Source organism: Lipotes vexillifer, unplaced genomic scaffold (genome assembly GCF_000442215.2).
Source record: "Lipotes vexillifer unplaced genomic scaffold, Lipotes_vexillifer_v1.1 scaffold242, whole genome shotgun sequence".
Classification (NCBI taxonomy): domain Eukaryota; kingdom Metazoa; phylum Chordata; class Mammalia; order Artiodactyla; family Lipotidae; genus Lipotes; species Lipotes vexillifer.
The window spans coordinates 598921-612271 of record NW_006771376.1 but is presented as its reverse complement, the minus strand read 5'-3'; the positions used below and the strand labels follow the sequence as shown (position 1 = coordinate 612271).

General features: G+C 52.9%; 1 protein-coding gene across 3 annotated transcripts in view; it reads right to left on the bottom strand.

The window, feature by feature from the left end:
• Window positions 1-5362: 5362 nt before the first annotated feature.
• TBC1D21 (TBC1 domain family member 21) overlaps window positions 5363-13351 on the bottom strand; it is a 13171-nt gene continuing 5182 nt past the window's right edge. The window contains exons 2-11 of one of the 3 annotated variants that reach the window (XM_007446651.1): window positions 11488-11595; window positions 11246-11349; window positions 10249-10343; window positions 9630-9740; window positions 9417-9517; window positions 8451-8547; window positions 7996-8096; window positions 6831-6947; window positions 6038-6121; window positions 5488-5520 (exon numbers count right to left, since the gene is read on the bottom strand). In XM_007446651.1, the coding sequence (XP_007446713.1) occupies window positions 5488-5520; window positions 6038-6121; window positions 6831-6947; window positions 7996-8096; window positions 8451-8547; window positions 9417-9517; window positions 9630-9740; window positions 10249-10343; window positions 11246-11349; window positions 11488-11595 (951 nt within the window). Of the gene's footprint in view, window positions 5521-6037; window positions 6122-6830; window positions 6948-7995; window positions 8097-8450; window positions 8548-9416; window positions 9518-9629; window positions 9741-10248; window positions 10344-11245; window positions 11350-11487; window positions 11596-13351 lie in introns of all 3 variants that reach the window. The other 2 variants (XM_007446653.1, XM_007446652.1) reach the window with 2 other exon arrangements.

Below are 13351 nucleotides of genomic sequence, written 5' to 3'. Positions count from 1 at the left end.
AAGCTGCCTGGTGACTTTAATGTGCAACCAAGATTAAAAGCACTGCTTGTGGCTCTACCCTCCCACCCTGCCCCCAGCCTCTGTAGCCTCCCAAGACCTCCCTCCCTCATTTCCAGTTGCCGCTGATCTTTCCCTCACTAAAGGCTCACCTAGCCCCAGGATCTGGCAGGACAATTTGGATGCAGTGCTTTTGCTGGAGGCCTCAGAAATAAATCCTTCCCTCCTGGGCCATGTGGCTGATGGCTCACGCGTGGCAGGATAGCACTTGGCAGTGGCTGGAAATTCCCCCCGTGGCATCTCCCTGCCTGTGGCTGATCCAGAGAGGAGTCTGCAGGGGTCAGGAAGGGGAGGGGGCTGCTCCTGTGCAGCTCTGCTCCACCCCTCCTCTCTCAGACTCACCGGTCGTGTCATTCCAGACTCCCAGGCTTTGCTGTCGCCATTTCCACGCCTGGCAGAGAGGCCCAGCAGCCCCTCTTGGTTCCTTACTCTCAAGCCCTGCGCACTGATGTCCTTGCAACCCCAGAGCCCCAGCCCAGCCCCCATCCTGGAGAAGGAATGTCCAGAGCAGTCGGAATGTTGTTTCAAACAAGCTGTAGTAAACACGGCTGTAATTTGGCCTTCCCCAAACTTTCTGGGGTCATAACAGGCATATCCTGCACAGGGCAGGATAAGGGAAGTGGGACAGAGCCCCTGCACGTCCCCCCAGGTAGCGCAGCTCCAGAACGTCTTGGCCCACCTGTGGGTCCTCAGTTGCCAGGGGAAGGGTGGCCTGTGAGATGGGGGTCTGCCTTGAGAAGGACCAGACAGGAGACTCGGGTGTGCGCCTTGGGGGAGAGGGCAGACCCTGAGTAAGGCTGTGGGCAGGCGAAGACGTGAACATGGGGACCTGCCCCAGGACCAAGGCTGGGGTGCCAACAGTGGGGGCCCTGGTGTTGGCTGTCAGTGTTCACATTCTAACTTTGCCGTGATGATGAGGGTGATGATGGCATCTGTCTTCTGAATTTGAGGATTATGGGAGAGGAAGCCTGTGACATGTTTAGCACAGGGCCTGGGACATAGGAATTGCTCAGCAAGTGCAGCTGTGATTATTGTGCCCTCCTTCCTGACCTCCTGGAGCTCTAGCCCATTTCCCCTTGTCACAGTTCCCTCCCCCTGGGGCTTCAGGCCCCTAAGGGTTAGTGGGAGGGTGGGATTAGGGAGGACTGGCTGCCTTGCCCTTTGGGAAGGGGGCTGCAGCTCCACATTCTGGGGTCTGAGGCTTCCCATTGGGGTTGGTGGTAACCGGACCAGGAGCCCCAGAGCTGGGGCAGGCCCTCCTGACTGTGAGCTGGCGACGGCACTAAGGAGGCAGCTCAGGCTCCAGCACTAATGAGCTCTGGACTCGCAGACCCTGGCCGGAGTCCACCCAGAGGAAGAAGCGTCAGAGGGCACCGTCAAGCCACATTCCCTCCCCAGCAGTGACAGAACTGAGCAACTGGTCTATGCAGGAGTAGAACTGGCAGGACTTGGTGATGGATTGAAGTGTGTATGTGTGCGTGTGGAGGGGAGGGTGGAAGTGCAGTAAGGGAGAAGGACTAGAGAGTTCCTTTGGTCTAAATGGACCTGAGCATCCTTTCTCTGAAAGGCAGGCAAAAAAGACGTTTCCGACATAGTTACAGGTCAATCAGATTGAAAAACAAAACCACCAGTGATACCCGCAAGGCTGCAGTGTGTGTGTGTGTGTGTGTGTGTAGTGTGTGTGTGTGTGTGTGTGTGTTGTGGTTGGGATGGGGCAGTGGCCTGGGAAGCACATCCATGAAAAGCATCAGCCTTGGAGATCAGCACACAAGTACCATTTGTCACTTTGCTGTGTTCAGCCAACACTGATGTCTCTGCTGATGGTCACTAAGATGATCTTTAGTTAGTTGAGAAAGAAGCCCCACATTCCCTCCTATTTCACTACCTCCCCCAATTTCCTAGAACTTCTCTTTTTTCTTCCTTCAATTCCTACTCATTCTCTTTCTTCCTCCCTTGTCCCCTTGAGGGGCCAGTGTTCCAAACTCAAGTCTGATCACAGCAATGGGGTTGAGTCCTGGGCAGTGGAGGCCCCTCTCACTATGTCCCACTAGTTATGTCCTTCCCCCTGCAGTAGGTGTAGCCCTTCCCCTTAATTGGACAGAGGTCAGGGGCTTCAGCCCAGGATCGGGCTCTGCTAGCCAGCTGGAGGGTGGGTGCAGAGCCCATTTCCTTTATCCCTCTCTGAGTCAGAAACACAGACTCTGGGGCCCAGAGAACTTGGGTCTTTATACATGCCACCTCTGTGAAGCTGTAGGTGGTTAGAGAGCCATTATCCTGGTTCCAGGAACAAAGAGTTGGGGTCATTCAAGGTAGCCAGAGAAGGGAAATGAATGACCTCCAGGGAAGAGGCTTGGAACAAGAGTGAAAGGAGGAGAGATGGGATGAGGTCATAGAATAGATATAGCCAATCTAAACTTTCATATCAGGCTGAGGACCAAGTTTTGGAAAGCTTGGATAGGGCCTGGGCGCTTCCATTTACTTTATCTCTATGCTCATGACCACCATGGCTCAGTTAAAAATATTATGTTTAGGTCTTGCTCATTGGAAGTGTGTAGACACTAGTCTTTTCCAGAATGAATTTATCCCTATTTTCATCTCCACCATGACTGCTGTCACCACCAACCCCATCACCAATATCAATACAGAGATGGCCATTGTAGGCAGTTTTTGTTAACTGAATGAAAGCCAGCACTACTGTCACCACCACTGACATCTTCATCTCCACCACTGCTGGAATTGGATCACCACTACCGCCACCTCCACCATCGTCAGTGACATCGCACCTCTACCACCAACCCCTCCCCCCGCCACTGACACCAATAACATCACTAACAACCACCGTTATCATCAACATTCCCACCATCATCTCCAAAACTGGTATTGTCAGCTCTGCCACCGACACTACAGCACCGTTGATATCACCTTCACCACCACCACCACCACTGTCATTGACATTACCACTATTGCCCTCACTGACATCATGACCACAGTCATTCACCACCATCATTAGCAACGTCACAACTCCTCCCGCCCACCATCATCCTCACAACCATCATGCTTGAATCCCCGCCATTGTCACTGGCATCACCACCACCACCACTAATTTCTATCTTCTCTCCTAGAACCATGTTCCTTCCCTTCAGAGCACAAAAGGAATGTGCAATTATACATTCTTTAAGCTGATTAGCTGGTTCCCACTCAACTATACATGTCATGGAAGCAGGGATTATGTCCCTCTTTCCCCCGCCGTGGAATTCTCTGTGCCTGGACAGTGGGCAGCTTCACAGTAAGGACTCCGTAAATGTCTATTGAATTAACAAATTATTTAGACCAGCACAGTCTCTACGCTGAAGGGAAGCTAGTCTCTAGGATTTGAATGCTTCCCATAGTTCTATCTCAGGACTGGACCTTACTAGAGAAAAATAACACTGGGTGATAAAAGTGATCAACCAAGAGGGGAGAAGTCTGTGCTGGCTCTGTGATACACACAGCAGTGTGGGAAGATCCTAATCTACAGTCCACCAGCTGGGAGCACAGCAGATGAGCTGAGAGATGTTCAGCTCCTCTGAGATCTTTATTTCCATCACTATGTCACCTGGAATTTATCTGAAGCTGGATCGATTCAGTGTCAAGACTTAATCCAGTTCATCTTTAAGAGCAACAGAGGTTTTCAAACATGCTCCCAGTAGGCTAGAGCTTCCTTGGAGGTACCTTGGAGGAAATGATGACCTTCAAGAAGGGGTCTGAGGGGGATCACAGAGAGGAGGGCTCTGGGCTTCCCACCCAAACTTCAACCATTGGGCTCCTGGTATAGATTTTGTAACAATGAGGCTCCAATGATTTTAAAATCAGGTTTTGAAAACCTTTGGCCTAGAAGGCGAGTCTTTGAATTGTTTAGTTTTGGAATAGATGTTTGGCATTGCGTGTATGTCCCAATCAAAAGTCATAAGCCAACGAATGCCACCAGGCCAAAAGAAGCATTAGGAAATGCACACCGATGTTTCTATGGACGCTGCTCCCACGGCCACAGCTCATCGAGATGTCTTTTATTCTGGTTCTTCGGTAAACTGGAAACACAGTTTTATTCTTAGAGAACTGTATTCCATGCAGGAACCCTTGTTTAAATAAACTGTCTTGGGAACAGAAGCCTAAGGAGGAGTGCAGTATATGAACTTACCCATGTGCCTTCCTGCCCAGCAAACTCTGGTTCTCTAGCCATGCAGAAAAGACCCTGGTGGGGGGAAGAGGACCCCATTCTTCCAAGTAACCCCCTCCAGCGGAAACACAGCAGCCAAGAGACTCAGAGTCAGCCAGGGATGGGAGATTGTCACCTGAGGGGAAGGAGACCAGACACTAATTGAGGACATAGTGCCTTTCCAGTGATGGTCACTGAGAGTGACAGGGCGGGAGCAGGAGAGTGAGAAGGATGGCTGTGCCTCACCCCCAAGGGCCAGGTCCACAGCAAAACAACAGATCCCTCCCCCGCATCCATCAGCCCCCTCTGAAAAAGTGTAACCACTGGGCAGGGCTCTGCATGTGTGTGTGTGTGTGCATGTATACACACTTGCCAAGCAGCTATGGGGATGGGGGCACCTGGCCAGCCCCCTGTCTCTCTGTTGGTTCAGCCCCTTCTGGCCAACCTTCATGTCTGTCTTCAGGGTACCCCTCAGAGCATGGGAAGGCAGGGCGGGGGGCCCCGGGGCTGGGGCACAGTCTGGGGAGAGCGGGTGGCAGGCACCGCTGCTCCAGGGAGATTCTGCACTGCCCGAGTCAGGGAAAAGATGGCATTCTCTGGAGAGATTAAGGCTGCAAAAGAGAGTTTAGTTTGAGGCGGCAACCAGGCTGAGAAATGAAGGTGCAATTGTGAGGGGGCTTTGAAACCAGGAGGGGAGTCGCTCGCTAGCCAGACATTTGGGCTGTGACCTTCCACAGATTGCTGGGGAGGCTCTGGAAAAACAATGTCACGTGAGACTGGTACCTTGGGAGTAAGGGGAGCCATGGGGTCGGGCCCTCCTCTCCGGACCAGGGATTGAGCAAGCCTGTTAGACACGTCCATTTCTTCCACAGGAGGCAGCCGGCTCTCAAGGTCGGTTATACCCTCAACCATTTGCTTCCTGGTGCAGAACCACTGCAGCCTTGGAAAGCCCTCAGCCACTGAGGGATGGCTGACCAGCACAATCTCCTCCCAGTGTGTGCCCTCTCTCTAGCCCTTGCAATCTCTCCTCTTGTTAAACAATCCTGTCTCTGCTCTTATGCGCCCCCCCAGGAAACACACTGCTTGCCATGAACCATGACTCCAGAAGGCTGTTGCTGTCACAGCTGTATTACCTACACCCTCACCCGAACACCCCATCGGACTTGATCCTGACCTCGCGGCTGAAGCACCACCTCATTCTGTCTGTTGAGGGCGTCTGTCCCTTGTGAGTAGCCTCAGAGAAAGAAATCCTTTAATGGCTGAGGAACCTGCGGGGGCCTCTCACCGTTGTGGCCCCTCCCGCTGCGGAGCACAGGCTCCGGACGCGCAGGCCCAGCGGCCATGGCCATGGGCCCAGCCGCTCCGCGGCATGTGGGATCCTCCCAGACTGGGGCACGAACCCGCGTCCCCTGCATCGGCAGGCGGACTCTCAACCACTGCGCCACCAGGGAAGCCCCCGCTCTCATTCTTTGGTTCATTCAGCCAGTGACATTCTCCTGAGCCCCCTGAGCCCCCTGTGCCCAGATCTGCCGGAATGGACGCAGGGAACGAGGGAAGAGGGCCGTGTTCTCGGGAAGCACAGTCTATCTACTTGGGGAGGCAGGAGTTACACAGGCAAACCTGTGAGAAGTCCATGCAGAGCAAGCCCTGTGGGTTCGTGGCAGAGAACATAGCATAAGCTGTGTCCCTGAAGTTGAATACACCTGCCACGGGCTGGGCTTGGGAGACTGGGGAGGGCTTCTTGGAGGAGGAAGGGAAGGAGGACAAGTAATCGGGGTAACTTACATCCTTTTGGACGAGCTCCGCGTAGGCTGTGCAGGCAGCGGAGACCAGCTTAGCAACATCAAGGTCTATGAGGTTGTTGCACGCCTGTGCCGGGAGAAGGTGGGGCGGAATCAGGTCTCCCCGGGCACAGGCAGCGACCTGCCGCTTCAAGGGGACAAGGCCGGACAAGGCCGGACAAGGCCGCGGCTCACGGCAGTCACTGGGACCAGCTGATCTCCCCCTGCCACCAGCTTGGCACAGTGCCTGAAATTGTACCAATGGAATTTTCTCTGTTGGGAAGATGGTAAGTGCAGTTTTCATTCTGGGCTCTAGGGAGTCCTGGGGTTCCACCGAGTGTTTCATGGGCTTCTAGGAGGACTCATTTTATGATTGGGGTGCTCTCTAAGATGTGTTTTGACAAAGCCTTCAGCTGCTTTTTAGAACTGTTGGAAAATTTCAGGTCTTTTGTCACAGTAGGACCCTAGGGCCAAAGAGTTAACTGTCAGTCTGTCAAGCCTAAAGCTTAAGAACTGTTCAGGGCCTCAGTTTCCCCATTTGCTGAACAGGGGTGATGATGATGATGAGCGTTATGGCCCCTCTGTGTCAGGCTTGTCATGAGGCTTAAACAAGCTGGTCTCTAAAAGCACGCAGCACGGTGTTTGGGGTATGTCAGTCTCATCACTATTCCTGCCCAGGGCCAAAGGGGCCACTGGAGTCCAGGGCCCCCGACCCAGGGGCCTTCACCAGGGATGGTGTGGGTGTCGGGGGCCTCCAGGAGCCGGTGGGGCCGGGCCGGGCCCGAGGGTGCTCTCACCAGGAGGATGTCGTCGCCTGTCATGCTCTCCTGCAGCACCTGCTTGCGCACCATCTGCAGCATGCTGTAGGCCACCAGCACCTGGAAGTTCCTGCAGGGCTTCCTCGTCAGCAGGACCTGCAGAGGTGGGCAAGCCTCAGCCTGGCCTGTGGCCTGACACTGCAGACGCCTTTGGGATGGTGCGGTACCCACCAACCACGTGGCCCCGTCCATCATGTCTGGGCCTTGCTGACGACGTGCTCATTCATTCAGTCATTCATTCATTCAACCTCTGGGGTTCTAGGCATGGTGCTTGCTGTTGGGGGACTCAGAGAAAAAGCCTTCAGGAAATTCACTAGAGAGAGGGAGGGAGGAGGGAGAGAGAATGAGAGAGGGAAGAAGGGAAGGAGGGAGGGAGTAAGAGAGAAGGCAGGAGAGGGAGAGAGAGAGAGAGAGAGAATGCCAAGAATGACTGGGTAACTCTCTGTAGCATTTGAGTGGAGCTTTGGCAAAGCAACAGTTGATGGAAAGTCAACAATCCAGGGGTGTCACCAGAGGCCTGGCAGTGGTCATGGACTTGAGCATGGAGACCAGCAGGCCAGGAGGGAGGGGTGAGGTGGGGGGAGTTGATTTCTGAGGCACTGAATGTCAAGCTGAGCGGTGGGCCGGATCCTGCAGGCAGTGGCGGCCACTGGGCAAGGCAGTGACGGGCGGTGGGCGTGTTCCCGGGGAGGTTCATCTGCTGATGCCCCAGAGACTAGGGTCAAATAACTGCAGGTGTGACCTGTCCTTGGGGGCCCCTCCTTCTCCAGGAGTGAGGGCTCAGAAGAAGTGGGCGCTCAGGTGGAGGGGAAGGCTGAGGAAGAGGTGGCTGGGAAAGTGAGAGCAGAGTGAGGCCCCTTGCACAGGCAGGGTGGCAGGGAAGCTGAAAGCAGGCCAGGCTTCCACTGCACAGGCTGGGAGGCCCCTCCTGCCTGCACTGCCCTGAGAAGGTACAGTGGTAGATTAGATGAACAGACCAACTGATGCTCTGTCATCTCCCAACAGGGCGGAAGCAGGCTCAGTGGCCCAATAAATCCCAGTGAACTCCCTCCAAAGCCAGCAGTCAAGGGAGGCAAGGAAAAGGGCTTCCCTGCCGCCTGCCCTAGGGGTAGGGTCTATCCTCTGCCCCAGAGGAGCGCCTCACCTCCCAGAGCCTCCAGACGTCGTCGAAGGACTTGAAGGCACGTTGAAAGTAGAGGCAGAACCAGGGGAAGAGGGGCTGCACGGTCCCTGCACCCTTCCCTTCTGTCAGGAGAGAAGCAGGGTGCCAGCCAGGGGGCCATGGTCAGGGGAACAGGAGATAAAGCAAAGACAGACAGATGAGGCCAAACAACTGAGCACATAAACACACTGGGAAATACAAAAACCTGGGCTGTCACTTTTCCATCTGCCCTTGGAGACTGTTTGGGGTGGATTTTCAACTGTCCAGATTTCAACCCCATCCAGATGAACCCTCTCCCTGGGGCCCAAAGAAAAGACCAAATGACCTTGCTCCCTCTCACATGATTGGGCGCCACTGCCTTGGACTGGGTCCCGCACCACCACCCCCACGCCTGCTCTGGTTGGAGGACATGTAAGATGGCAGAGGGGCGCACTCACTTAAGTGCTCAGCAAACACGGGGTCCAGGAAGTTGATCAGGTTGTTGAGCATGTTGAGGTTCTTGCCCACCCCAATGTTGATGACACAGCTGTACTCCTGGGAAAGATGGGTGGGAGGGAGGGAACACCTTGAAAGCATCAGAAGAGTCAGTCTTGCTTCATCAGCTCCCTAATTCTGGAGGCCCTGTGCGTGTCTGGCTCTGGGCCGGGCACGTGTCTCTGTATGAGTCTGAGTGTCAGTGTATGTGTGTTTGCAAACACACATCATGTCTGGTGGGCATGTGGAGATGTCTCAGGAGTGGCTCACAATGCAGTGAGACCAGTTACTCCTCCAGACACATGCCATGGGTCTGGACCAATCAGGACAAGGACAGAGCAGTGTGCACATTGTTGCAGGGATGGAGAGAGGGATGGGGGTGGGTTCTGGGTAGCCTCTCACAGCTCATGAGGAAAGGCTTTCCAGAAAGGGAGTAATGGGGGGCAGCACCTTCAAAAGCCCTCCACCTCACAGTGTGGGGGGTGCCCTGGGGGGCCGGATGCAGGTCATGTGAAGGTAACTGTGGGAGACAAGACTAAAGACAGAGCCTTGAATGTCTGGCTGCGGTTTCTGAATTTTATTCTGGAGGCTGTGGGGAGCCGTGGAGGATTTGCAGGAGCAGAGCCATGTTTTGGGAGGGGAATGCCAGGAGAAAGGTGGGCCTCGTTGGGCCTTGCCAAACCTTTCAAGGTTTGACAAAAGCTGGACCCAGAGCATCATTACCCCCCTTCTCAGTTCCAATGCTTCTCACCCCCCAACCAGAACACACCCCACTGGGGTTGGCATTGTATTTCCATGGGAAAAGCTCCTCTGGGACTCAGGGGGCTGCTTCAGGGCTGGAGGAAATGGCTGGGGCTGCCAGTGCCTGCCTAACCTCAAGGGGTCGTTTGAGGAATGGGGGTGGTCCCTGAGCCAGGCTCAGCTCTCACCGTTTTCTGCAGGAAGAACTGGAAAAGCCAGAAGGTCTCATGGTCATGTTCCACCATCAGCTGGAAAAGCATCACCATCTCATGGAAGCCCTGCTGGTACTCTGGGGTGGAGGGGAGCTAGTGAGGAGGGGCGGAGCCTGGGCTTGGACAGGCCCTATCCCAGGAAGGGGTTGAGAAGAGGGGGCTGAAAGGAGACCCAGCCCTCTGGCGCACCTGCCTGGGTGTTGCAGACGTAACTCAGGAGCAGGATCTTTTCCAGCCTCTTCTTATCAATAAGGACATTGCCCAGGGGGTCTTTGTCATAGAGTTTCTGGATGTCGTATGCTAGGTGGGGGGCAAGGGATGGTGAGGCACCAGATCACCTCCAGCAGAAGGTCCATGGGTGAGTTTATTCCCCTCATTCCAAGAGGCTAGGACCCAGGACATCCTGGGAAAGGGGCCGTGAAAAAGGTACATCAGCCCACCAGGCTTTGCCTCTCACCAAAACATGAGCTGCCTGGGCTTTTTCCCACCTCCAAATCTTTGACCAGGCTGTACCCTTTGCCAGGGATGTCCCACCCCTCCACCAACTATCATTCAATCTAGTTCAAGGCCAAGGGGGGAAGAGATGTAGACAAACAGCAGAAACAACATACACCCAGGGATACACAGTGCTGGGCACCCAGGGGCAGCCAGTAGAGCCAGGCGGACAGACTAACCAAGGTTTAGCTGCCAAAATTCCTGGCACATGTCAAGGCAGCTCCCAGGAACCACCGCACAGATGTGACTGAGCGCACAGATGTGACCTCCAACCCTCCCCTCTGCCCAGCACAGCCCACCCTCCTTGGCTCACCGATGTTATTCCGAGTCTCTATGAAATTCCGGTGCAGGTTTTCCAGAAGGGGCTGAATCTTCTCGTACATCTGGCATAAGGCCTCGTAGTTCTTCCTGTGAGAACAGAACTGAGGCTGAACGAGGCAGCCTTCCCTTCCAGGCCAGTCGGGGTAACCCTGAGCAGTGCCCTCACCCAGGCAGTGCCTGCTACCTGTGCTGCCTCCCCTCTCCCCGCCTCTGCCAGCCCTAACCATCATCTGATGTCTGCCTGGAGTGCAGCAGGGTGACAGGTTTAACCTCTGGCTCTGCAGTCTGACCACTGCACCTGAATCCTGGATCCACAACTTAAGTACTGGGTGTCTGCCACTAGGGTCAAGACTTGGGGATATCACCAGCCCTCTCTAAGCCTCAGTTTCCTTGTCTGTAGAATGGGGCTAACACTAGCACCTATGCCTCAGAATTAGAAGGGCTGGATGAGGCAATGCTTTGTGCCCATCATTAGAACGAGCTTAGGTGGTGTCGTGGGTTGAATGGTGACCCCCAAAGATAAGTCCATGCCCTAACCCCTGGAACCTGTGAATATGACCTTATTCGGGAAAAGGGTCTTTGCAGGTGTATTTAACTGAAGGATCTTCAGTTAAATACTGTGTTAAAGTTAAATCTTTAACTGTGAATCTTCTCCACCTCAAGAAGGCTGCACAGGCCTAGGGATGGCTAGGCTGGGCTGAGCTGGGCAGGGGGTGGACAGCTGGGAGGTGCTGGGGTCCAGCTCAAGTCAGCAGAGTGAGGACTGGTAAACATGGCCGGGCTGGGGTGCGGGGTCGGGAGTGGGGATGGGGGAAGGTACTGATGCCCCCTGTATGTGGGCCCTGAGTCGGCAGAGCCGTGGGGATTTTGTCTCTTGGAAAGAGAAGTCCATTTGAAGGAAGAAGCCTGAACCTACCAGACTGGGGTGGGCACCCCCTCCCACCTGCACCGCCAGCCACCCTCCCCTGACAGGATCTGGAGTGCTCTACCTCCTCGTGCTGTCCACCATGAGCCGCTCATCCTGGGAACTCTGCCACGAGTAGTAGCCCGTAAGGAATTTCCAGGCTTCCGTCCTCACGAAGGGGTGCAGACCCTGGGGAGGGGTGGAGGTGAGAGGTCGTGGGCCTTCCAGATGCTTGCCTAAAGGGCCCCTCCCAATGTCATGCCTGTCCCCTTGCCTGCCCATGTGCCCCAGTTCCAGGGCGAGGCCAAGGGTAGCTGAGGACCATACCCTTTCCAGAATGTTAACACAAATGAAGTCTCGTGACTTGGCCAAGTGACCGTTCTCGTCAAAGAAGCCATCCCATTCCGTCTTGTCAATGGGTGGTTTTCTCTTCACCTGCCAAGGACAACCACCTTAGCCCTCTGTTAGGAACCTTTGGCTTTTCTTTAAGTGTGATTTTTAAGTGATATACTCTGGATTTTTCAATGTGAATCAAAGTTCACCACCTCTGACTCACTTCTGGAAATTTATCCTGAGGAAATTACTGAAAATATATAGAAAAACACTGTATGCACAGTCATTTTCATTGTACACTACTTACCAAAATGAAAAATGCAAGCACTCTCTAACTGTTGTGCAATAAGGGAATAGTTAAGTAAACTATGGTTTATATGCTTAATGGAATATTGTGAGGCATTTAAATTGATGTTTACAAGGAAAGAATAATAATCTGGGAAAATACAAATGTTAACGGACAAAAAGCAGAAAACAAAACTGTGTATTCAGTATCTACTCTCTCTGTGTACTATACTCCATACATCTGTTACATATTATAAGAACTTCACATTATATACTCTTAGAGTGAATTAACCACTATAAAAATCCTGTTAGGGGGCTTCCCTGGTGGCGCAGTGGTTGAGGGTCCGCCTGCCGATGCAGGGGACACGGGTTCGTGCCCCGGTCCGGGAGGATCCCACATGCCGCGGAGCGGCTGGGCCCGTGGGCCATGACTGCTGAGCCTGCGCGTCCGGAGTCTGTGCTCTGCAGCGGGAGAGGCCACAACAGTGAGAGACCCGCGTACCGCAAAAAAAAAAAAAAAAAAAAAAAAAAAAAAAAATTCCTGTTAGAAAAAACCCTGAAAAAAACCACCTAAAAACAAAACAGTGATTATCTTTGAGTGATAGGATTATAAGTAATTTTCCCCTTTTTCTTATATTTTCAAACTTTTCTATAATAATATATACTGCTTTGATAATGGAAAAATATAAAACAAGCACTAATTAAACACATCCAGGAGCTCCATTTTAGCTTTCCTAAAAGAATAGAACAATGCATCATAAGGAATGGTTTCTGGTTTACTTCAGGGGTATGTGTGTGTGTGTGTGTGTGTGTGTGTGTGTGTGTGGGTGTGTGTGTCAGGGGAAAGTGAGTGCAATGCATACAAAGTAATTTAAAATGCTCATAAAACAATAATTAGGAGTTGAATTCCTGTTGGAACAGGGGAAGATTCCTAGGAGTCTTGTATTGGAGAGAATATCTTGAAATGCCACATAGCAGACTTGAAAGTGTGCTGATGGACAGAGCTTAGCAGGTGACTAGACATATCTGATGTATATACTCCCAACTTCCCATTAATATATACCTGAATATGCACATGTGTGACTCAAATTTAAATTTGCATACGAGTCACCTGAGGATCTTCTTTAAACACAGATCTTAACTCAGAAGGTTTGGAGTGGGGCCCAAGATGACACATTTCTAACAAGCTCCCAGGGGATTGCTGAGGCTGGTCCACTGACCACATGTGTCAAAAGGTGTTAGAAGTAAAACAGCACTGGAAATTAAAAATTAGAGCCCACAGGCCCAAATTTGGGATAATTTCCACTAACTCCATGTTCTATTGGGATGGATTGAGCAATACACTTTGATGACTCATACATGCTCCATCTTCTGAACCAAAATAGGGCATATGGGACATATGTACCTAGAAGGTACAAAAAACCTTGGCCTTCGCCTAACCTTGGGAAGCAGGGTCTGCCCTGATGCCATGTCCCGACTGCATAGGCACTGTCATCTGAGCTGAGCAGAGCCAGGCTTCTGCCCCCCTGACAGCCATCATGATCTCCCAACCTATACTCAGAGACTGCAACAC